The sequence below is a fragment of the Dreissena polymorpha genome, chromosome 2 (assembly GCF_020536995.1).
Source record: "Dreissena polymorpha isolate Duluth1 chromosome 2, UMN_Dpol_1.0, whole genome shotgun sequence".
NCBI lineage: Eukaryota > Metazoa > Mollusca > Bivalvia > Myida > Dreissenidae > Dreissena > Dreissena polymorpha.
This window is the reverse complement of record NC_068356.1, coordinates 95,509,779-95,534,843: the sequence shown is the minus strand read 5'-3', so window position 1 is coordinate 95,534,843 and position 25,065 is coordinate 95,509,779. Positions and strand designations below refer to the sequence as shown.

At 35.8% G+C, this 25,065-nt stretch overlaps 1 protein-coding gene across 1 annotated transcript in view; it reads right to left on the bottom strand.

The window, feature by feature from the left end:
- LOC127869915 (extracellular matrix organizing protein FRAS1-like) overlaps positions 1-25,065 on the bottom strand; it is a 200,603-nt gene that overhangs the window by 19,018 nt on the left and 156,520 nt on the right. Inside the window, exons 29-52 of the mRNA XM_052412574.1 lie at positions 22,707-22,884; positions 21,866-22,028; positions 21,432-21,564; positions 20,640-20,812; positions 20,083-20,236; positions 19,018-19,100; positions 17,959-18,139; positions 17,327-17,515; positions 16,579-16,698; positions 15,655-15,834; positions 15,061-15,326; positions 14,366-14,623; positions 13,468-13,711; positions 11,845-12,068; positions 10,947-11,045; positions 10,419-10,584; positions 9,371-9,451; positions 8,265-8,434; positions 7,281-7,404; positions 6,223-6,434; positions 5,185-5,332; positions 3,396-3,601; positions 2,781-2,937; positions 364-564 (exon numbers count right to left, since the gene is read on the bottom strand). Of these exons, the coding sequence (XP_052268534.1) occupies positions 364-564; positions 2,781-2,937; positions 3,396-3,601; positions 5,185-5,332; positions 6,223-6,434; positions 7,281-7,404; positions 8,265-8,434; positions 9,371-9,451; positions 10,419-10,584; positions 10,947-11,045; positions 11,845-12,068; positions 13,468-13,711; positions 14,366-14,623; positions 15,061-15,326; positions 15,655-15,834; positions 16,579-16,698; positions 17,327-17,515; positions 17,959-18,139; positions 19,018-19,100; positions 20,083-20,236; positions 20,640-20,812; positions 21,432-21,564; positions 21,866-22,028; positions 22,707-22,884 (4,110 nt within the window). The remainder of the gene's footprint in view (positions 1-363; positions 565-2,780; positions 2,938-3,395; positions 3,602-5,184; positions 5,333-6,222; positions 6,435-7,280; positions 7,405-8,264; positions 8,435-9,370; positions 9,452-10,418; positions 10,585-10,946; positions 11,046-11,844; positions 12,069-13,467; positions 13,712-14,365; positions 14,624-15,060; positions 15,327-15,654; positions 15,835-16,578; positions 16,699-17,326; positions 17,516-17,958; positions 18,140-19,017; positions 19,101-20,082; positions 20,237-20,639; positions 20,813-21,431; positions 21,565-21,865; positions 22,029-22,706; positions 22,885-25,065) is intronic.

Sequence of the window (25,065 nt, the reverse complement as noted above, 5' to 3'; positions counted from 1 at the left end):
TAAAACTAAAATCATTGAACATGCATCTAGTTAAAAAATCTGAAATTAAATAAGACTCATTCTTGGAAAACTGGGCTTAATGCATGTGCCTAAAGTGTTATCCCAAATAAGCCTGTGCAGGTGTTACATGCTAATCAGTGATGACCCTTTCCACCTACAAAAAAGAACATTTTCATTTAAAAAAGAGCTCATTTAAACAAAAAAAATATAACCAGCAGTAAGTGTTGTCACTGATAATCATGTGCAGACTGCACAGGCTAATTTGGGGCAATAATTTACACACATGCATTATGCACAGTTTTCCCAAAACAAGGCTCAAAAAGGTCTCTAATAAACCCTTACTTGACGCATGCGAGTGCTTACCTTCAGGAAACACAAGAACTTGACTCTTAGGAATGAAGTCTGCCCTTGACGTCGCAGAACCGTCCCGAGTGCTGCATTTCACACTTGTGGCCAAGGTTACATCGCCTGACCTCATGATCTTCAAGGTCAAGGTCGAGATTTGGTCCTTGGAGTTGGGCTCAGGGATGCTGTAGGCTGACCTTTCGAACTGAACTCTGGGAACTGTTTGAAGATGGGGGAAATCATTATCATGTAATGACATTTTAAATTGAAGTAAGTACACACTAAGATGCTGTGTTTTAAAAACATTTTGAATACTTATCTTTGTGACTCATAATTGTTGTTTATTTGGAAAAATAGTTCCGAAATTGCAGATTTACCACAAAATAATATTTGAGGGAAAGATTCCTTTTTTGTACAAGTGATCAGACTTCTTCATATTTAATTAAAATAATACTTGGTAACACAAATGACCACAATATCATATGGATGATAAAATAATACTTGGTAACACAAATGACCACAATATCATATGGATGATAAAATAATACTTGGTAACACAAATGACCACAATATCATATGGATGATAAAATAATACTTGGTAACACAAAGGACCACAATATCATATGGATGATAAAATAATACTGGTAACACAAATGACCACAATATCATATGGATGATAAAATAATACCTGGTAACACAAATGACCACAATATCATATGGATGATAAAATAATACTTGGTAACACAGATGACCACAATATCATATGGATGATAAAATAATACTGGTAACACAAATGACCACAATATCATATGGATGATAAAATAATACTGGTAACACAAATGACCACAATATCATATGGATGATAAAATAATACTTGGTAACACAAATGACCACAATATCATATGGATGATAAAATAATACTGGTAACACAAATGACCACAATATCATATGGATGATAAAATAATACTTGGTAACACAAATGACCACAATATCATATGGATGATAAAATAATACTGGTAACACAAATGACCACAATATCATATGGATGATAAAATAATACTTGGTAACACAAATGACCACAATATCATATGGATGATAAAATAATACTGGTAACACAAATGACCACAATATCATATGGATGATAAAATAATACTGGTAACACAAATGACCACAATATCATATGGATGATAAAATAATACTTGGTAACACAAATGACCACAATATCATATGGATGATAAAATAATACTGGTAACACAAATGACCACAATATCATATGGATGATAAAATAATACTTGGTAACACAAATGACCACAATATCATATGGATGATAAAATAATACTGGTAACACAAATGACCACAATATCATATGGATGATAAAATAATACTTGGTAACACAAATGACAACAATATCATATGGATGATAAAATAATACTGGTAACACAAATGACCACAATATCATATGGATGATAAAATAATACTTGGTAACACAAATGACCACAATATCATATGGATGATAAAATAATACTGGTAACACAAATGACCACAATATCATATGGATGATAAAATAATACTGGTAACACAAATGACCACAATATCATATGGATGATATAATAATACTGGTAACACAAATGACCACAATATCATATGGATGATATAATAATACTGGTAACACAAATGACCACAATATCATATGGATGATAAAATAATACTGGTAACTTCACTGTTTGAAGCTTGAGCATTATATGGACATTTTAACCCTATACCAGTGAGATATGTATTTTCATAATGTGTAGTCCCTTAGAAAGTTATATTTAATTTAAGACCTTTCTTACTAGATTAAGATTTTAAGGTTTCATCTCTTCAGATGAAACCTTAAAATCTTAAATCTATGGCCAATGAGCAGAAAACAGCATTAAACCTGAACAGACTCGCAGGCTGTTCTGGTTTTATGCTGTTTGCACATAGCCATTTTTACTTTGCTTCTAAGTGGGAAAGGGTTAAAATAATACCACAACCAATTGAAGTTACTGCACACTTGGCTCCTTTGTTTTTTAAACATGTTGAACAAGTTAGTTTGTGACTCTTAATTTTTGGATACTTTAAAAAATTAACAAAACTTCTAAAATTTTGACTCATACTGTACAGAAAATCTTTCACAGGAAGATTCTTAAAACTACAAAATGGTTGAATTAAAATTAATAAGTGATAAGAATTCTATATGTTTTTTAAAAACATTTTAATATGACAAATTACTTTAATTTAATGGATTACAGAACCATATAAGGTAATCGACCAAAGATCGAACATTCTTAAAGTTATGCAAAAGACAAAATACCAAAAAACTATCAAATATGACATTGAATTATACTCATAAAAATCAAGACATTTTGGACTCATAGACCAAAAATACTGAGATGGATAGGTATGTCACATACCATCGTCCTGATTGGTGATCGTTACAAGGGTATCATTCACGTCACCAATGCGTGCTTCGTACATATCTGCCCCTAAGGCCTGTACAAGCTTCACGTGAAGTGTTTCATTTGCCTCATACATGTCATCATTCACGAGCTTAACCGTGCAGTTCTTCATCTGAAATGAGAAAGTTCAATAATCATTTTAAGATATTTATTTAAGCACAATTGCATCAAAAGCCTAAGGCTTATTGAAAAACTCTTGAGTCCTTCCCTGTGTGTCTTTTAGATGACCCTAAGAACGCTCCCACAGTGGGGATCGAATCAATGACCTCCCGGTCCGTAGGTGGAAACCATATCAAATAAGCAATGCTGACCTCAAGTGAGAAAGTTTGTGTTATTATTAAATATGAATAAAAGAGGATATTTTTTGGTCTTGGTAGATGAGAAACTTAAACTTTTTTTTTCTTCTTTTTCCTTCCTTTAAACAAAAAATACCATAAAAGCGGAAAATGTTGTCCCTGATTAGCCTGTGTTAACTGCACTGGCTAATTTTGGATGACATTATGCACATTAATTAGGCCATGTTTTCCAAAAAGGCAGCTAAAATATTTCACATTAGTAAACAAATCTCACTTTTTCCCCTGCGTGAAACACAATCCTCGAGGCCTCCACCATCCTTCTTTCTATGTAGTCCGACTCGAGTTCAGCCGAGCCCATTGACGTGTAACAGATCGCTGATGACTCAAGATTTGAGTCTCCTGTGCGCATGATAGGCACTTCCAGTAAACCCGCACTCTCATCTACCACCAAGGTTGTAGATATGAAGCTCATTGTTGGAACTGAAAGAATATGAAAATATATATATGAGCCACGTTTGGGAAAAGTGGGCTCAAGTGCCATTCCAGATTAGCCTGAGCAGTTTACACAGGCTTATCAGGGATGCCACTTTCTGCTTTTATGGAACTTTTTGTTTAAAAAATCTACTTTCAGCAAGAATTATGTTTACGCATAAAGTGTAATCCTTGATTAGCTTGAGCGGACTGCACAGGCTAAACTAGGAGGACACGTTCTTTCATTTCTTAAACCCTGTATTCCCATATCAAGACTCCTACATGTAATGATAATTTATAATCAAACTGTTTTATATGCCTCATATTGTCTATATAAGATACAATAGTTTCTGGATCAACATTCAAGTTATAATTATATACACAGGACGAGATATACATGTAAGTTTTTGTGTATGTTTTGTTTACATTTTAAAATAAGACTCAGCTCTGAGTCAACCATGTGGCAAACACAATGAGCCTCCTTCAAGGAAAACAAGGCTAACTGCACATGCAACGAGTGTCGTCCCAGATTTGCCTGTGAAGTCTGGCTTATCAGGGACAACACTTTCCGCTTATATGTTGTTTTTTTCGTTTCAAGGCAGTCTCTTCTTAGCAACAAGAATATCAGTGAAACTGATGGATGCTCCCCGATGATGCGCTTTGTCAATCTATGTGTTAATAACCACCTAACAAAAATCTATTATTAGCCTTGGTAACCTTGACCTCAAACCACATCAAAAGGTAGAGGTCCATGCAAGGTACCTACAGGCCAAATATGTAAGAGGTCGGTAAAATATTGAAGGCGCTATGAGAAACTGTAACAAAATTGTGGCGGAAAAATCTATTTTTAGCCTCTGTTACCTTGACCCCAGTAACCTCAAACCTCATCAAAAGGTAGAGGTCCATGAAAGGTACCTATATGCCAAATATGTAAGAGAACGGTAAAATATTGAAGGCGCTATGAAAAACTGTAACAAAATTGTGACGGAAAAATATAATATTAACCTCGGTGACCTTGACCTTGACCCCAGTGACCTCAAACCTCATTAAAAGGTAGAGGTCCATGAAAGGTACCTACATGCCAAATATGTAAGAGAACGGTAAAATATTGGAGGTGCTATGAGAATAACAAAATTGTGACGGAAAAATCTATTATAAGCCTCGGTGACCTTGACCCCAGTGACCTCAAACCTCATCAAAAGGTAGAGGTCCATGAAAGGTACCTACATGCCAAATATATAAGAGATCGGAAAAATATTGAAGGTGCTATGAGAAACTGTAACAAAATTGTGACGGAAAAATGTATTATTAGCCTTGGTGACCTTGACCTTGACCCCAGTGACCTCAAACCTCATCAAAAGGTAGAGGTCCATGCAAGGTACCTACATGCCAAATATGTAAGAGATCGGTAAAATTTTGAAGGAGCTATGAGAAACTGTAACAAAAGTGTGACGGAAGGAAGGAAGGAAGTAAGGAAGTAGGGAAGTAAGGAACTTCAAACTGGCAACAATATGCTCCCCGAAAATTTTCGGGGAGCATAAAAATCCAGTTTGAGCAGAAACAAAAATTGTAAAAACTTTTTTTGCACTGACCGTCGAGCAGTGAATCGTCGATGTGAACGATGGCCGTGTACGGCTGAATGAGGTTACTGCTCATGGCGGAGCTGAGGAACACTATGAACGTCTCGTCTCCCTCCAGTCGAGCATGGTCCGAGTCGTCGAGCAGTGTCAACTCACACTTCTGTAATGAATGCACAAGTAGAATATAACAATTTTGACCAATTTTAAACAGTGACATAACTCATACTTTTGTAAGGTAAATGGATCTGGTTGTGAGAAAAAGGGCATTGATGCATTTGCGTAAAATGTTGTCACAGATAAAACTGTAGTCAGCACAGGCTAATCAGGGTCCACACTTTCGTCTTGACAGGATTTTCGTTTAGAAAAGACTTCCTTTAAACAAAAAAATTCCACAAAATTTCATAAAAGAGTTTTGTCTGGGGACTGCATAAGGGATGAAACATTATGCACATGCATTTAGCCCCGTTTTTTCCCACAGCCAGGCTCAAGGTAGAATAAAAGGTTGATTAGATAGTTAACTCATACTTCTGTTGCATTACAAGGTTGACAAGAATGATAAAATGGAGACGATGAAATTACACTTTGCAAATGTTCCCTAACAGGAGTGTGAATTTACATTAAACTTTCCCTTACAGGTATGGGATTTTGAATTAAATGTATTCAAAGGTTTAGTTTAAGTTGTACATGTATTACTCAGGTGATTTTGATGAAAAGTCAGTCAGTTTTGACTTAGTATGATACACTCATTGAATGAAAATCTTTATCTCTGTTGATATACATGTAAAGGTAAAGAGAGTAAAGGAATGCTTTTATAGTCTGATTACTCACTATGATTCAATCAACTTTGACAATTACCCTCCCGATCACTGGGATTTAAGACGTCTGTTTATATAATGTAATATATTCAAGAACACTAAGCAAGAAAGAATTTACATACATAAAAAATTTACATAAATTAAAACAAAAGTCCCTTTGCCAATTTAATATTTAAAAAATATGATTTTTAACTGAAAAAAATCCACTAATTTTGCTTTTTCCCAAAACCCTGACCTGTGAAGTCTGCCCTGGTCCAAAGGTGATCTGGCTGGCACTGGGTACATAGTCCTGCCCGGCGGAGGCGGACGGTGGGTTTGCCAGCCTTGTCGCACACCAAACCGTGGAGGAGTGCATGATGTCCGCCCCTGACCGCAAAATCTCAACCTCAATTGTGCCCGCATCCTCCGAGAAGTGGTAGGAGGGTGCAGAGAAATGGATACTGGATTCTAAGAGGCAGACAATTAATTTTATTGTGACTTGATGTGTTTGTGATAAAAACTATGAGGTATTAACATAAGATCTACAAAAATGTCTAAAGACATGTATTTTAGCATCAGTCAGGAAAAATGGGGCTTGATGCATGATACAGTCTGCACAGGCTAATTAGGGACGACACTTAAAGCTTTTATTGTAATTTTTACTCAAAGAAAGTCTCTTCTTAGCAAAAATCAAGTTTCGGCGGAAAAAGTCAATTTGAAAAAACATATGATCAAAGTGTCATCAGATAAGCAGATTAATTATATACAAAACTCTGTATGTCCAAAACATTTTGAGTCACACAAAAAATTTATTTAGGCTAAAAACAGGGATTTCTAAAAATTTAGAGTGTCCAAACACTTACAATAATAACAGTATATGGGCCAAGCACTGAAAAACGGGGTTTAATGCATACGGTATGCTTAAAGTGTCACCGCAAATACTCAGCAGCAACACCTTTAGCCTTAACCCTTTGCATGCTGGGAAATTTGTCGTCTGCTTAAATGTCGTCTGCAGAATTTCTAAAATTAGCATTTTCTTCGATTTTTTTTTCAAAGAATACTATCAGAATAGCAAACAGTTTGGATCCTGATGAGACGCCACGTTCTGTGGCGTCTCATCTAGATCCAAACTGTTTGCAAAGGCCTTTAAAATTCAGCTCCAGCGCTTTAAGGGTTAACTGGATTTTCACTGCCAAGAAACTGCCTTTCAACAAAAAAAGTAAAAGAAAAGAGGAGAGTGTCGTCTCTAATTAGCCTGTGCAGACATAGATTAAGCCCTGTTTTCCCCAGAGTGAGGCTCGTGTTTATACTAACCATCATTGGGCCCTTCAATGATGATAGTGGCATGGGAGAGTGGTCCCAGTCTAGCCCCGTAAGACGGCAAGGTCAACTGAAGGTCAAACTGCTCCAGACCCTCATTTACGCTGTCATCTATCAACTGTTTAAAGAAATACAATTATATATTACTCAGCGTTTTGTTCTAAATGTTATGCCTATGTTACTCATTTAGTTGCAAATGTTCACCTTTTTTATTTTCAGAAAAGCATAAATGTCATGGCTTTAAAAAAATCTCTTCAAGGACCTAATGAATAAGAGTTGAATAAGCTATTCTACTAACATTTATATTTTATTTTGCTAAAACTGGAGCTGAATTCTTTTAACACAGGAAATTACTAAATAAACAAAAAGTATAGCAAGAGATTTGTCACAGACAAAACAGCAGTGTCCTACGAGGTTTGTGTTGTTAATGTAAGAAAGGATCTCAATAATTTTCTCAACCTAGCCAAAAAACTTTTCAGCTATGGCAAATACCACATTTAAGTTGCCAATTATTTCTGTAACCCTAACAATCACAATAATTTTTCTGACAGAAAATCTTGAATAACTTGCCCCATTGGGCCCTGTCTCCATATACCTAGTTTCATCAACCACGATTAAATACTTTCACAGGATTCAGACAGAGCGACAGATGGACAGACCAGGGAAAACATATTGTCTCTCTTAGGTAAACAAGTAGAAGACAAGAAAACTTTACAAAACAAAATTCTCTGAAAAAAATTTCTGTACAGAGAATCTTTAATAAATATAATATAAACATAAAAACAACTAAACAGGCCAAGCCAAACACAAGAAAAATGAAGATACTGTTTGTAAATTAAAAAAAAAGCAAGCCCAAAATATGAAAAAGAAGGATACCTTTTGTAAATTAAACAACGAAATCCAAGCCCAAAGTATGAAAAAAAGAAGATACTGTTTTGAAAATGGACAATAAACATTTCATCACAACTCTCTCCGTACCTTCACATCACATGTTGCCATGGTAACACCAGATGGAAAGATAACTCTGTTGGAGTTGGCGTTGCCGCGGGAGATGTAGTCCGACCCAGAGTCCAGACGGTCTAGGGGACTACCCCAGGCTGTCAGAGAGGACGTGTAGCAGATGGTGGACACTGTGCTACTGATGTCACCTGAAATTATATAAGCCTCAATCTGAGAAAACTGGGCTTAATGCATGAGCGTTCAGTGTAATCTCAGATAAGCCTGTAAAGCCTGCACAGGCTAAACAGAGACGAAATTTCCTGCTTTAATGGTATTTTTCAATTAACCGAAGTTTCTTCTTACCAAAAATCCGGGCTAAAAGTTTTATCCCTGATTAAACCGGGATTCTGGGAGGACACTTTACCCACATGCATAATTAAGCCCAGTTTTCCCAGATTGGGGCTCATATGCTTTCACAGATGATAAGCAAACCATTTAATCCACCATGTTGTTTTATTACTGCGTTTGGATGTCCCATGACATGTCCGTTTCCAAAATGTTAATGATATGAAAACTAAACCACCATGCAATCCGGTCATAGCAATCTTAGTGTAAACCTGTTCTATACATAGTAGAATGTCATGATGTGATAAACTAGTAGTGTGTTTGTGATATCTGACATCTGATAAAAGAACATTATTCTGTTTGCTTGTATAGCAAAACCATGACAGGGCTATTCCCGTTCTCAAACTTGCATCAGAGGTATTCCTTCTGCAAATCTTGCGAAGCAGAATACTTACATTAAAGTATAATTAACTGGTAATAAATATTTAATATGTTATCATCATAGAGTTCCTTGTTTGTATATAAATTATAAATTTTCAAGCATTTAATTTGGGTAAAAGATCCACTTTAACTGATTGCATATCTGATTGGCACAAAACTAAAAAAAAGCATAAACTGCATATCAAAACCTTTGTTCACGGGTTCTATCCACCTGTCTGAGAATTATTTAGATCTCCCCAAAAGAAACCAAGTACTAGTTCTAGCCAGGAAACAGACCCAAAGGGTTTCAATAAGCCTTAAGCTTTTGATGCAATCAAGCTAAATTGATAGATTTAAACTGAAACATTTGATGTACCAACCCGTGCGAATGATGTTTGCCGATAGGTAGCTGTCTCCCTCCTGCACATGATATTCTGACTTCTGAAACTGCAACACTGGCTCTGAAAATAAAGCACCAATATTAGAATTAGCATCTTAATCATGCAATATAATTTGTATGTACTTGATTTTACATAGTCAAATATGTAAAAAAAAAATGAACAAAACAATTTCACATACGGTATGTTTACAACCTCTTACCCCACAATGACTATACACATTGATGGTGAACAACAGGACAATTCAAGAATATAATGAAACACCAGAAATATTATCACAAACACCAGAAATATTATCACAACAGAAATTCTTGATAACTATTTGCTGGTCTTTTATTTAAAATACCTATTACCTTAGCTCTACAATACAGGACCCATTACCTCTACAAAACAGGACCTATTATCCATACACTATAGACCATATTGCCTATACAATACAGAAAAATTGATACAATACAACACTTAACATCACCATGATTGAAGATTGGCTCATGCCTCGGGCCCATACATTGAGCATTTGAATATTTGAGAGTTCCACTGGTGACAATGTAATTAACAAAATGCCCTACATGAAGAATGGTGTAGATAGAAGAGGTTAATACCTGTTTGACTAAAAATTAAAGTAATTCTTGAATACTGCAATTTGAAGAATATTCTTTATTCAAAGTCATAAATCTAAGAATGTGCTGGTGAATACCAGCCTTGCAATGGTCATTATAATGAGAGCACCGCATAACAGGTGCCACGCTCTGCTACGGTTGCAGTTTTGAATAAATGAAAGCTTGTCAGATTTTTTTTTTATAGAGGTCACAGTGACCTTGACCTTTGACCTAGTGACCCCAAAATGGGTGTGGCGTGTAGAACTCATCAAGGTGCATCTACATATCAAAGTTGTAGGTGGAAGCACTTTGATTTTAGAGCCAATGTTAAGGTTTTAGCACGACGCCGACGGCGGACGACACGACCAGCAGGCTATGATAATACCTCGGGTTTTCTCCGAAAACGCCGAGCTCAAAATGGGTTTCTTTACCATCCTCCATGTCCTCTATAGTAATGCTTGTTTTCATGACGGGGCCCAGCAAGGTGAAGGTCGGCTGAACCAGCTCCACATAGAACGTCTCACGCCCCTCGAATATGGAGTCGTCATTGATGATTATCGTGCACAGACGCTTGTCCTGCCACTCATCAAATTGTACCTGTTGTAAAGAAAGCACTTGAAAAAAGATATACAAAATATACAAGTAGATAAATTGCTCATGCTCTTTCAATAATTTTAGTAATAAATCTTAATTATCATCAACGCAAATATTATCATAATTTTAAGCAACAACATCAGTATAAACATCATCACCTCCACCACCAGTGCATGATCAACACCACCATCATACTTTCATAAAAGTCCTCCACTATATTTAAATGAAAATTTTAAAGTTAATATTCATCTCAATTAAAAATTTTCATAGTTCTATATTCATCTCAATTTGAATTTTCAGACTTAATATTCATCTCACTCTCAATTTCAATCTTTTACTAAATCAGCAGCCCAGATAAGCCCTACCTGTCCCATATGTTGCACAAAGTCTTGCTGCCCTGGGCGACTGCCCTGCTCACTGGATGTGGCAGTACCGGACACTGTGGCACACGTGACCATGGAGTACTGCAAGCAGAGATAAACCTTTACCACTCAGATGTGCACTTTGATGCGTTTGTAGTCCCTTGGAAAATCAATTTAGATTAAAGACCTTTCAAACAAGACTCAAGTTTTAAGGGCTTCATTTCCTACCCTAAGATACTGCTGAGCAGCAAACAGCATAAAACCTGAACAAACTGCGAGTTACTCCATGGCTGTTCAGGTTTTAAGTTGTTTCTATATAGCCATTTTCACTTTGCTTCTGAGATGGAAAGGGTCTAACAAAAGAACAAATATTGCGGATTGGTCATTAGAACTTATGAACATGCTACAATACCTAACCTTATTAAACTTTTTGGGTTATAATTATTTTGTTATGCAAGTCAAATGCCATCACAAAAGCCGTAGGTATCTATGCAATTGTTGGAACAAACTACATCCAAATACCAAGGTGGACAAGTTAACAAGATTATGATAATATTTATAAGTATAATAAACATCCTAGAAGCATATTAACAAAATACAATGCAAATGTCTCCTATCTGAAACAGTAAAATCTATGGAACCAAGGAAAAGCCAATTTTAAGTACAAATAAGGCCAAAATCAGTGAAGTTGGTTGATATTGATGCATAGGATATGATCATAAGCAACAGTTGTGTGAGTATCAATGAGTTACTGCAAACTGTGTTGGTTCTAAAAGAAACCATTATCTGCAGTTAAGTTGTCATTGGCAGAAAATCAGAAGGACAAATGGGCAGAGCAGAAGAACAACCAAATGCCTCCTGCATCAAAGGAAGGAGAGCACACAAACAAAGTCCTGCTCACCTGTTTGAGGTATCCTTTTCTGATCACAGGGACCTGGATCAGTCCTGAGGTTTCTGTGATGTTCATCAACACCTGCTCAAACTCTATACTAGACCACGTGATGTGAAACACGTTTCCGGGCACACGATTCGGTTTGCCATCATAGAGATCGAACACAAAATTATCCTCAAAGGATAGGCCGGGTTTGGTCAGAACATATCTGATAAGGGAGTTGTCTAGGTTTTCTGAAAATCAACAATTCATTATTACAAAAAATTGATGAACTTAAATTAGCTTAATAAAAATGTATAACTAAAATAAAATCAAAGACTGTATACAGGATAATACCATTGTAGCGTAAATTCTGCCATTAGGATCATCAAATTATTGTTGATTTTCCAATATAAACAAGAGATGTGTTTGTCAGAAACACAATGCTCCCTACTGCCCCGCTTTGATACATGTTTTTTTTACATTTGACCTTGAAGGATGACCTTGACCTTCACCTTTCACCACTCAAAATGTGCAGCTCCATGAGATACAAATGCATGCCAAATATCAAGTCGCTATGTGAAGGGACATAGAAGTTATGAGCATTTTTCGAAACCTATACCCGAAACCTAAACGCAAAGTGTGACGGAAGGACGGACAGATGGACGGACGGACGGTCAGATCACTATATGCCCTCCTTCAGGGGCATAAAAATGATAAATCAAAATATAGTCCTAAATGGTTAAACCATTGTACAAAATATGTCCACTGTTGTGCTCAATGGTCCATCTATTGTCCTGAATGGCTCAACTATTGTCCTTCATGGTTCAACTAATATCATATATGGTTCAACTATTGTCCAAAATAATTGGACACTTGTCCAAATAGTTCAACTATTGTCCTAAATGGCTATAATATTTCCTAATGATTGAGAATTTTCCCTAATAGTTCAACTATTGTCCTAAATAGTACATCTATTTTTCTTAATAAATCAGCTATTGTCTTTACTGGTTCAACTATTGTCCTATATGATTTTACTATTTTCCTAAATGGTTCAACTATTGTCTTTTGTGGTACAACTATTCTCCTTAATGGTTCCACTATTGTCTGACATAATTAATATTGTCCTAAATGATTTCACTATTACCATAAATGGTTCAACTATTTTCCTAAATAATTCAACTATTGTCCTCAATGGTTCAACTATTGTTCTAAATGGTTCCACTTTTGTCCTTAATGGTTCAATTATTGACCTAAATGGTTCAACTGTTGTTCTAATTGGTTACACTTTTGTCATAAATGGTTCAACTATTGTCCAAAACAGTTCAACTATTGTCCTTAATGGTTCAAATGGGGTCCTAAATGGTTAAACTTTTTTCCTAAATGGTTCAACTTTTGTCCAAAATAGTTCAACTTATGTCCAAAATAAGTTTACTATTGTCCTTAATTTGTTCAACTATTGTCTTATATGGTTCAACTATTGTCTTTAATGGTTAAAAAAATTGTACATAGGTTCAAAATATTGTCCTTAACAGTTCAAAATACTGTTCTAAACAGTTAAAAAAATATTGTCCTGAATGTTCAAAATATTGTTCTGTATGGTTCAACTATTGTCTTAAATGGTTCAACTATTGCCCAAAACTTTCAACAGACCTTGAGTGAAGGTCCCAATTTCAACTCCAGCATTGCTTGTCATCTCCAAACGGCCGTAGGCAGGCTTGGTGCGCACTACATATTTCAGTTTGTCTGGCAAGGTGTCATCATCGATGGATCGCAGCTCATGGGACGTGATGATGTTTCCAGTACCTGACCCTTGCACCTCGAGGAATTGCAGACCCTGATTGGCAACAATGATCGGACTTCCAAGATCCATTGGCATGATTTCTATGTTGATTGTCTGAAAATGCAAAAATTCCTGATTATACTGAAAAATTACCCTTTGACATTACTGGTACAAACAAGAAACAAGAGGTGTTCAATAAATATTTTAATAAAAAAAACATGATTAAGCGCAAACAAACCGAAGATAAAAAAGATGTCAAAGGTATATAAATAATATTTTGAAATCTCAAATGTATATGAGCAAGACTTTGAGAAGCTATGTATACATCGGGGAATCACTTAATCTAATAATGTACACAATTTAAAATTTCTACAATATAACATAAGATTAGCTCTTAAACTGTCATTTAAAACATACTTATTTGCTTTATTGTACACTGTTATTGTACATTCTCGGATATGCTCTACTTCAGATACATGTCCATTTCCTAAAGATTTTCTTGCCCCCTTTGAATTGAATAATCAAAGTCAGCTGAAAAGCATGAGGTTGCCGTGGCATAGTGGACTGATTAGTCACGGGTTTCATCCTGACTGTTGGAGCGTTCTTTAGATGTCCTGTTAGGACATCTTAATAGTTCCCCAAATAGACATCAAGTATTGTATCTATTAAAAAAACCAGCTCGATATTGATTTAACAAGTCTTAGGATTTTGATGCATTAAAGCAAAAATAAATAGGATTGAACTCAACTTAAAAACTGCAACATTTACCTGAGGTTCAGTCAAGGGTACTGTCACCTGTCCAACACCACTAGGGCCCACAAGAGTAAAACGATTGTTAGTGCCATCTGTGACAGAGAACATGAAGACATCACTGGTTGCCTCCCCTGGCTTCGGTAGGTAGCTGACCTGATTTTCGTAAATCTGGGTCATTGAGAAGACTGATGTCGTGTTCCAGCTGGAGTGTGAGAGAAGCTCTATTGTGCCATGGCGCGGGGGCAGAGTGATGGTGAACGTCAGGGAGTCCTCCTATTTGACAAACGGAAAATGGAGATGAAAATTTGAACTATATGTTTTATACTTCAGACAACTGTACTATTTTTGTGTACAAGTATTTTTGTCTTTACCTTGTTTTTCTAAAGTTGAATATAAATAAATAAAAGCTCCTACTATTTTTAACCAGGAAACAATCTTGTATTAAAAACAAGAAGTGCATTAAAAATTAAATGTTTGTTTATTTGTTCTTATTTACTGTGCGAAAGCTTTGGTAAACATGACAAGGAAATAACCTGATGGAAATAAGCTATTGCAGTCATTCATGGTTCAACTGCTGAAATTCAACAATATTCCGCAAATCTCATGACAAACTCTTACTAAAATTGAAGGTCGAGCGCAAAACTATTGTATGTCATCTAGAAATGTGAAGCAGACACAATAGTTTTACACTCCACCCTCAAATTTCAAACCTTTGTATCAAGATCCACAGCTCTAAGGTCGAACTCGCAGATCAGTTTCCTGACCCCTTGCTGCACTCTCAGCACCCCAACGGTAACCATGGGAATGGAGTCATCCACCGGGGTCAAGGTCACATGGAAGGTCCCAGTCACATGGTTGTTGCCGTCGGTAACCGAGTACGTGAACCTGTCTGCATACTCTTCACTGGTGCTGGTGTGGACGTACTTGACGATGCCGTTAGTTATGTCTGCTTGTGAGAATTCTGTTATCAGGACTCCTGTGGAAGTACATGTACATTATGAGTACAGACAGAATCAAGATAAAATAAGTCTGTTAAAACAAGGCTTTATGCATTTGTGCAAAGTGTTGTCCCAGATTAGCTGGTGCAGTCCGCACAGGCTACTCAGAGACACACTTTTCACCAAGTTACCTCCTTTAAACAAACAATTCTATAACAGCGGAAAGTGACCTCCTTCTGATTAGCAAGTGCATCACTATCATCATCATCATCATCATAATCGTCATCATCATCATCACCACCATCATCATAACCACCATTACAGCCATCATAATGATCATCATTATTAACACAACTGAATGCCCACCTGGCTGTTTCTTGTTCTCCAGATGTCCCAGTAGTGGTGTTGCTGTGACGACATACTGGAGCCGACTAGCCTGCGAGTCCTCGTCAGTGTAGGAGAGTTGTTCAGGGGTGATAACTGCCTCCCCACCCTCCCTACACACGAGTTCTTTCCCCTGGAGAAGTCGGGGAGGAGACCGGTCCTCTGTGGAAAGAGAATCAAGGCTGAGATTTTCCAAGGTGTTGTCATATGAGCCTCTTTCTGGGCAAATGTGTGTTTTATGCATGTGTGTTAACCCTTTCCCACTCAGAGGCAAAGTGAAAATGGTTATGTGCAAACAGCATAAAACCAGAACAGCCTGCGAGTAACTCACAGTCTGTTCGGGTTATATGATGTTTGCTGTTCATCAGTATCTAAGGGTTAAAAATGAATCCTTTAAAACTTGAATCCAGTAAGAAAGGTCTTTCATTCAATTTAACTTTCTAAGGGACAACAAACGTGTTAAAATACATACCTAAGTGGTAAAGGGTTTATAGTCGTCCAAGATTAACCTGTACACGGACAACACTTTCCAGCTAAACTGGATTTATTTGCTAAGAACAGACTTCCTTTTAATAAATGGAAAATACCATAAAAGCAGAAAGTGTTGTCCTTGATAAGCCTGTGCAGACTTTTCTATAAGCAAAATGGGTATTGCAAATTCACATACAATATAGAATGATTCCCGGGACAATTGCACTTTACCGGTACGTAAAAAAGAATGGAAAAGCGTACCCTAACCCTTACCCGCAACACCAAACACCTAACACAACACCTAATAATCCTTTTTATCCTATATATTTCCTTAGTATCGCTATCGGGGGCTATCGATCCAAAACCCCCGCTTTGTTGATAGTGGTAAACAACTGCGTACCGGTAAAGTGCAATTTAGCCTGATTCCCTGCTTACCTAAGACTGTAATGTAGAATTCCTGTCCCCTGGCCTCATTCCTCTCCGGGTCAGATATGGTGAATTTAAACATGACGCTGCCTGTGGACTCTCCTCGGTTGTGGCGGTACTCCAAATAGCCTGAAGCAAGAGGGACCATGTGATAGAATATACATTTATGAGACCATTACTTTTAGCCTCGTTCTAGGAAAATGGTGCTAAATGCATGTGCATAAAGTTTCATCACATATTAGCATGTGCTGACTGCACAGGCTAATCAGGGACGACAATTTATGGCGACTGGATTTTGTTTAGAAGAGACTCTTTAAACCCAAAATTCCATAACGCAGAAAGTGCTTTCCCTGACTGCACAGGCTTATCTTGGACGACACTTTGTGCTCATGCTTTAAGCCCTGTTTTCCCAGAGCGTGGGTCATATTCTTTTGAACATGCATCATTGTTAAGAATGTGAAACAGACATTTTTTCTCAATGTTCACAAATTCAAATAATTAGAATGTTATTCTTGTATTACACTTAAGTTTAACCTTAAAGTTGTGAGTGAGGAATAACATATTTTTTTTTGGAAGATGATTGAGTGAATTTTCAAAATTAAATTTTGCAATTATGTTGAACCTGTGTAATCGACAGTAGTTACATCATTTCTTGGATTCAACAAGCAGCATTATAATTACATAGAACTTGCACAATCACAAAGCTAAATTTAATTAACAAAATTATAAAAGTATTGCCACAACAACAAACTGAAACCTTGATCAATGTCCAGTTGTTTAAAGCTGCTAACAGGACCCAGCATGCTAACAGGGCGTGGCTGACCAGCAGAGGTCAGGTACAGTGACCCGACCTTGGGATCAGAGGTCAAGGTGAAGGTCAAGTGGTCAGCATCAGTGTCAAGGTCAGAGCTGGACAGCTCTTTGTTAGAAATTGGAGTAATTGAACCTGCAAAATGAGAATTTTATGGTAACACAAAGTACAGTAAAAAAGATCAACTTTGAAGCATACCCAAATATTGGGTATTCATACATTTGGAGTTCATATAGATCTTTTTTTAACATGCCGGTATATTTTTACAAGGGAACAAAAAAAAGCTTTTTTCTTTGTATACCATATGGAAAAAGTAAATGTAAAGTTATATCCACAGTTTGAGTTTCTCAAATTTGCAGCTTAAAAAAAAATAACATTAAGGTATAGTTTTAGAAGGAAAACACAAAACAAACTATTTTCTTCTCATACTTTATGGAAAAGGAAAAAAGTAAAACTATAAACAAAGTTTGTAAATGTTACTGTTTGATAAATGCCCAGAAACAAATATTCTCTTTCTTCAATAACATTATGTGGGGAAAATGATCAACAACAATAAATTAACAACATCATAAACAAACCAGGATAAACTCGTAAGCCCCTGTTCACAGTGACCCGAGGCGTCTCATCGCTGACAAGTCCTAGAATGACGGGGACGCGACCCCGCATAGTGTGGTTGCCATCGGAAACAACTAATGAAAACGAGTCAATCGAGACCTCACTCCCATCATGGACATAGATCAGAAGCTCTTCCAATATGTCCTGGAAAAAAAAAGCTTTTTTTTTTAAAATAGAACATTGCAAAAAATTCAGCTTTGCTTTTGGAAAACTAGGCTTAATGCGTGTGCTTAAAGTGACATCACTTGGATGACATTCTACGCACATGCATTAAGCCCTATTTTCCCAGAACAAGGCTAAACAAATCAGGCTGCCATGATATTATGTCTACCTTGCACTTAAGAGGTTTGTACTTTAATCTTCATTATGGAAGGATCCAGGATTTGTCGTGAAAGACACAAAGTACTAACTTGGAGACTCAAGAATGTCTCAATAAATCAATGGTTTTTATTAGGGATGCAAGAGGTTACAAAAATCATTAACTTGTTAACCTTTTGCTGTAACCGGTAATTAACCAGCTATTTACCGGTTGACCGAAACGCCTTTAGTAGTTTAAATGTTTAAGAGTACTAAAAATGGCATACCTCTCGAACCGCTCTACAGAAATTAAAGTAATTTCACATTTGAGATCGCTTGCGTTGATAACATGCCAGTTTTGTAATAAACATGCATTATACAATTGATTTTAAAAACTTTTTATGTTATCAAGTTCAAATATATAGGTTCAAACAGAAGGTTGTTATGGACATCTCACCCACCTGACTAAAAAAGGTCATAAAAATACATCAAATAATAATTTGTTTCTTACTAATCACACAGTTTCTCCTCTGCAGTAAATCAAATAAATTCACTGCAATAATAAAAACACACAATAAAGTATTTATTTAATTCACGAAAAGCGCATTTTTTAAAATAAATATACAGGTATCAGTTAGAATTCACACTCCTTTCTATTTGACATATCAAGAACATCAAAAGATTATTTAATAAAAAGAACAATAGATTTCTAAAATGGATTTTACCTTGTAAACAAAAGAGGCATTCTTTTTCAGCAATTCTGCAGCATCCACTTGCATTGCTTTGGATACTTTTCTCTTAAGTACTCCTAAAACCACAATATGAAAAGTGTTGTCATTGTGCTTTTATCAGAATAACAATATATAATCAGACATGAAAATTTCAATTCAATTAACTTCAATTAACAGTGTTTTTAATGTTATTCCCAAGACTCAAATAAAAACACATTTTTGTCATAATGGTGCAATGATTTTTACCCCCCATCAAACCCCCACCCCTATCCCTTAACTAACCTACCTCCACCAAAAAGTGATAAGAGAGACTTATGAATGAGTATCTTTGGTGTTATTGAATTTGTTTAGGCAGTAAAGAAGCAAATTAGCTGATTATCAAACTGGCTATTGTTGAGGTATTTTTTTGACTGTTTGACTTGACGGCTGAAACAACACCTAGGTCTACCTTTATGTCATGTCAATATGTTATGTGTTGTTTCCCTAACACTAGACATGTTGGCTTTATTTACATATTTTTGTTTTATTCATACATTGATACATACACTGGCAAGCTATTGAACATATTTTGTTTAAAGAGTTTTAATCAATGGTTACAAATTAACCCTTACACACTTAAAAGCTAAGTGAAAATGGTTATGAGCAAACAGCATAAAACCAGAAGAGCCTGCGAGTAACTCTGTTTGCTGCTCATCAGTATCACAGGGTTTGCATTGAAACCTTAAAATATTGGGTCTAGTAAGAAAGGCCTTTAATTAAATGTAACTTTCTGAGGGACTACAAACTCGTCAAAATACGTAAAGGGTTAAATGCATTACTTTGCTTATTACTGCCCCAATACACTGTGATGCAGGGCTGGAATCATTTCATATGACATTGACCTTGAAAGAATGACAACTGATTGGATCTGAACCACTACTGCATAAATATGACAAACTAAATGTTCAGGTCACCATGTGACCTGACTTAGCCCCTTTAACACTGAGTATTTTGAATTCGGTAACATGTGATCTTGCTTAGCCAATGAATCAGGTAAGACAAGTGATGAAAGCAACTGACCATGTTCAGGGGGCGTACCCAGGACTAAGGAAATGTTGCCAGGGCCGGTGTCAAGGTCAGTGATGAAGATGGAGGTGTTGGTCAAGGTCACACTTTGACCCTCCTGAACAAAAAGCTGCTCCAGCACCACCACTGGGGGCTCGTCATTCACACCCTGTAACCATAGCAACCGAAATTGTATAAACCAATGAATCCTTGTAGAACTCAAAACCATTTTTATAGTCATGGATTTGTGAGGTTTTCATAGTCATGGATTTGTGAGAGATTTTCATAGTCATGGATTTATGAGACTTATAATACTTTAAAAGGACCTGAATTTTCCTATCCAGTATCTATGGAAACTATTCCCCATAATGCATTTATTTAAAAAAGTTGTTTATAAGACATATATAATGATGCATCAGATTCAAAACTGTAACTTTCCACACATAAAAAATTCGCTTCTGCCAAGACTTAATTAATCAATCAACATCATTATTATTTTAAATTTAAGGGGAAAGCATTCTTATTTCAGTGAACTGATAAGAAACATTTTTAATGGTCGAATTTTTTCTTACCTCAATTGAAATATTCAAGCGATATGGAGGTGATCTATTGGCACCATCATCCACATAGAAGACGACCCCATCGCTGACTGGTTCCTTTTCAGCGTGGTCAGACTGGGTATAGAAAATGTAGCCATTCCGGAGATCCTCCGCAGCAAACGACGTAACCAGACCAGTGGTGCTCTCTGCATTGACAGAATAGACTGAGTCATTAGTTAGATGTAGTCTTAATTGTTAACAGTGTTTATTGGAGATTTGCATACACTTGAACACCAGAACATAACAAGGTCATGTTTCAATAGTACTTCAAATCATTTAACCCTTTCTCACTCAGAAGCAAAGTGACAATGGCTATGTGCAAACAGCATAAAACCAGAACAGCCTGCAAGTAATTCGCAGTCTGTTCAGGTTTTATGCTGTTTGCTGCTCAACAGTATCTAAGGGTTGGAAATTAAGCCTTTAAATCTTGAATTTAGTAAGAAAGGTCTAAAATTCAATTGACTTTTCTAAGGGACTACACATGCGTGAAAATACGTATCTAATTGATAAAGGGTTAAGTAAAATAACATACAAAGCAACAATAAAACATATTATAAATGCTCAGGGCTACTTTTTTCAAATACAGCCCCATTTAAATAACAAAGGACAGGAAAAAGGTTTACAGAAGTTAAAACTATGCCCTTTATTTTCACAACAGTACTTTAATTTTCATTTTGATATTTTAATATTTTCATCCACAGGATATAAACATTAAACATTATTATCCTTGCACAATGGATGAAATAATACAGAAAAAAAGTTTACCCGGCTCCCTGTTCCTGATTGCCCCAAACTCTGGCTGTGTCACTATGGTTACGGTGAGGTCTGACAGGGGTGTGTCAAGGTCATCAATCAGAACAAGGTCACTGGATATGACCTTGTCCATACCTTCACTGACCTGAAAAAAGAAGCAACAACATGTTTACATGTTTGCATTATTTAAAATATTAATCAAATACTATAATTCTCACTCAATTGAATGCAAAACAAATTGTTTCAAGGACATGAAAGGCTTTGGCAATGTAAAACTTTGTACTATCACATTTTGGATAAATTTATGTTAATGTTAAGCAACTTAAAAACAATAATCTTACAAAAAATATTTAAAAAAATAGACAAATACATTTAAAGATTAATCAAACAAATTTTAGGAATTCTATCTCAAGAAGACAAAAATAAACGGAAAAGAAAACACAAACCTTGAGGTCCCCCACTATTTGTGCCTTTGGAGGGACGTTATTGACTGGTTCTACGAGCACATATAGGGTCTGACTGGGCAGAATGTTTCCGCTGAGGTCGCTGACGTTGAAGGTCATCACCTCGGAAACAAAGTTAATGCCCACCTCTGAGTCAGCCAAGTAGCTGAAAAAAAGTTTGTTAGGATGTTTCCAGAAACATTTATTGTATTGAAATAAGTCTCCAATATTATAAAATCATAACACATCACATGGTTAGCATTTTATCCGTTTTATGCACATTTTAAAGAGCTTTTCCATTTTTTTGGTGATTTTCCAAAGCACAAATTGTTATGTTTGTGATTTCAGATTAATTAATTAACCAAAGCTGCGGGTGAGTTAAACAAGTTTTGGAAAATCTTTGTTCTGCAGCTAATTATGTTTTCAAATACACAGCAGATCTGCTGTATTGACACCCAATATTTCATAATTGAGTCACGGATCCAAAACTTTTCTACAGTAACTGATTTTCAATTAACCTAAATTTCTTGAATAAATTTAAGATTTTACACCTATTTAACTCACTTTGAGTAAAGTTTTTTAATCTACTTATGTTTTTGTTAATTTGGTCTCACCACAAGTTCACATATGTGTGGGGGCATGCAGGGTTGATAAACTTTTCGAGGTTGTTTTAATTTTATTAAACACAAATCAAAGCATGGAAAGAACCCAACAATTTAATAAATTTTGGTTATTTTAAGAATTTCTAAAATTCTAAAAATGATACTTCTTTTACATTATCCTATAATTACAAAATGTTACACAAGTTATACTAACAAAACAATCTACCTTTTGTATGACTCACCTTAGTTTACCGCTGTTGATATCAGCCTGTGTAAATGTGCCCATGACGATGACCTGTTGGTTACTTAGCAACAGCTTCCCATGAGTTGTTTCCATGGTAAGCGCTATTTTTAGACTGATGTCACTGTCCTCCTGGTCAGTGAAAGCAAGCACATCTCTTGTTATCAGCTGAGTTGTTCCTGAAATAAATCAACTAGTTGTGAATCAAGGTATAGGAAGTTTGAAATACCACATTTTGTAACTTCCAATGACAGAAACATAATTGTTAAAGAGAAGTGTTCTTAGTCGATCAAAATGACAACTTTCCACAAAATTGTCATAGGTTAAAATAATAATGGATTCATTTTATTCACACAAGCAAAACAACAACCATGCCCAAATAAAATTGGATCATTTATGGATAATTATCAAGCGAATCCATAACATTAAAGAGTGTTTGTAACACCTTAATTGAACATTTGGAAAATGTGTATATAACTTACATACTGTTAGAATTTTTGTGTAAAGTATTAAAGCCTCAGTGGTGCTATTGAAGTGTGTCAGATTTTGCTTCCTTAGCTGGTCAAGGCAATATTTTGTATTAACCGTGTTTTCTTGCTTTTTCGATTAGTTAAGACCTTTCCAGATATCATATTCTTAATATTAGACAATTGTTAAAATTTACATTAAACAACCTTTTCCAATATAAATATCTGCAAACCAGTCCCTTTAACTGAATACATGTATCAAGTTTAAACCATTTTCTGTAAATGGTTTATACCACTGTTATCTGCAAAATGACAAATGTTATCTACCGTCTTTATCCTAATAAACGCTCCCGGACGCATTGCAAATCATAAAGGGGGCGCGTTTATTTCACCCCCTTTAGGTATAATATTAGCTGACACCTGAAATGTGTTTACCGGTATTTGCGAAAAGTTCCAAGTTCATTGAGCAATCGTAAACATATCACAAATTCAATTAGTTTTACCAGATTACTATACCCTATTATCATTCTGTTTCTGCCTCGGCATCGATCAGCCGCATCATGCCGTGTCTTGACACGCGGCGATTCGCCCAGGAGAAATATGTACAAATATTTATTGTATACTATAACAAATGTTAAATAATTTTCAAATTAATGAATTAAAGAATTTCAAATTAACATATATAAGAAACAGATTCAGATAATACCCTGATATTCTTATTTATACGCGATTGTTTTAACATTTTGTCAGCTTCTCTTCATACTTCATACAGTTACCATCGGATGTCATCTCTCAAAATGATGATTTTGTACGTCAGTAACCATATCGAAGAAATTTACACAGTTTAATCTCGGAAACGAGACTTGTCCCGATTGGGCAGCTATTTAAGTTGTTAATTGGTCGTTACAGACGAAAATGACCTGTACACGACACTTGTGTGCAGTCAGTATACAATACAATAATTGTTTCAATAACAAAGGAACTGAAACAGCGTAATGGTAACTATACAGCATGTTTGAATTATATTTTATTTAGAGGAAATATCAATGCCAAGTAATTCGCAAGATAGCCCAGTAATTTAGTTGAAATTCACAACGAAACTTTTCATGGAAATTAAAATTAATGATCTCATAGAGAATACTAGGTCGGTGCCGAATAAAGCAAAGTTTATTTTGCGAGGCTTAGAAAATCTGAACCACGAGCCTTGGCGAGTGGTTCAGATTTTCCTGCCGAGTAAAAAAATCAACTTTGCTTTATTCGGCACCGACCTAGTATTCGATTTACCCCATCAATTTTCTTAGTCGTAAATTATTTCTTTAAAAATAGAATAGGAAAATCGAACTACACGGAAAATCCCAAAATTATTTTAAGCAAACATTGTTTCATTATTTTAATCGTGCCGAGCCTTATACATTACAAAAAGATCAGTAACCAACCTGTTTTTCTGTTTATCATACCTCTACGTCCCCGATTTTTAAGAAATAATGGAAAAAAAAAACACACTAAACAACTGCAGCTTTAGCGTGAAAGAACATGCATTGTGTCGTATGACGTGTTAATAATGACGTCACGAGTACGCGCACTTAATATTTGTAAATAATGTTTTTTTGCTTATTGTGTTGCATTATGTGTTAAAAATATATTACATCTTGGTATCAAATTGTTTGTTTTGTTGAATCTGATTCGATTTTACTAAAAATGATTACTTTATAGTTGATTCTGAGTAATATGACCATTCTCCGCCGCGCATGACAGCTATATTTCAGCACTGCCGAAATAGAGGAAAATTTATTCCACAGTGGTTTATTTCGACAATGCACGTCTGATGATGGGATAAAATGTTGTACCCGCTATGAAATGTTTATTTACAAATAAATACACCCACACCAATTT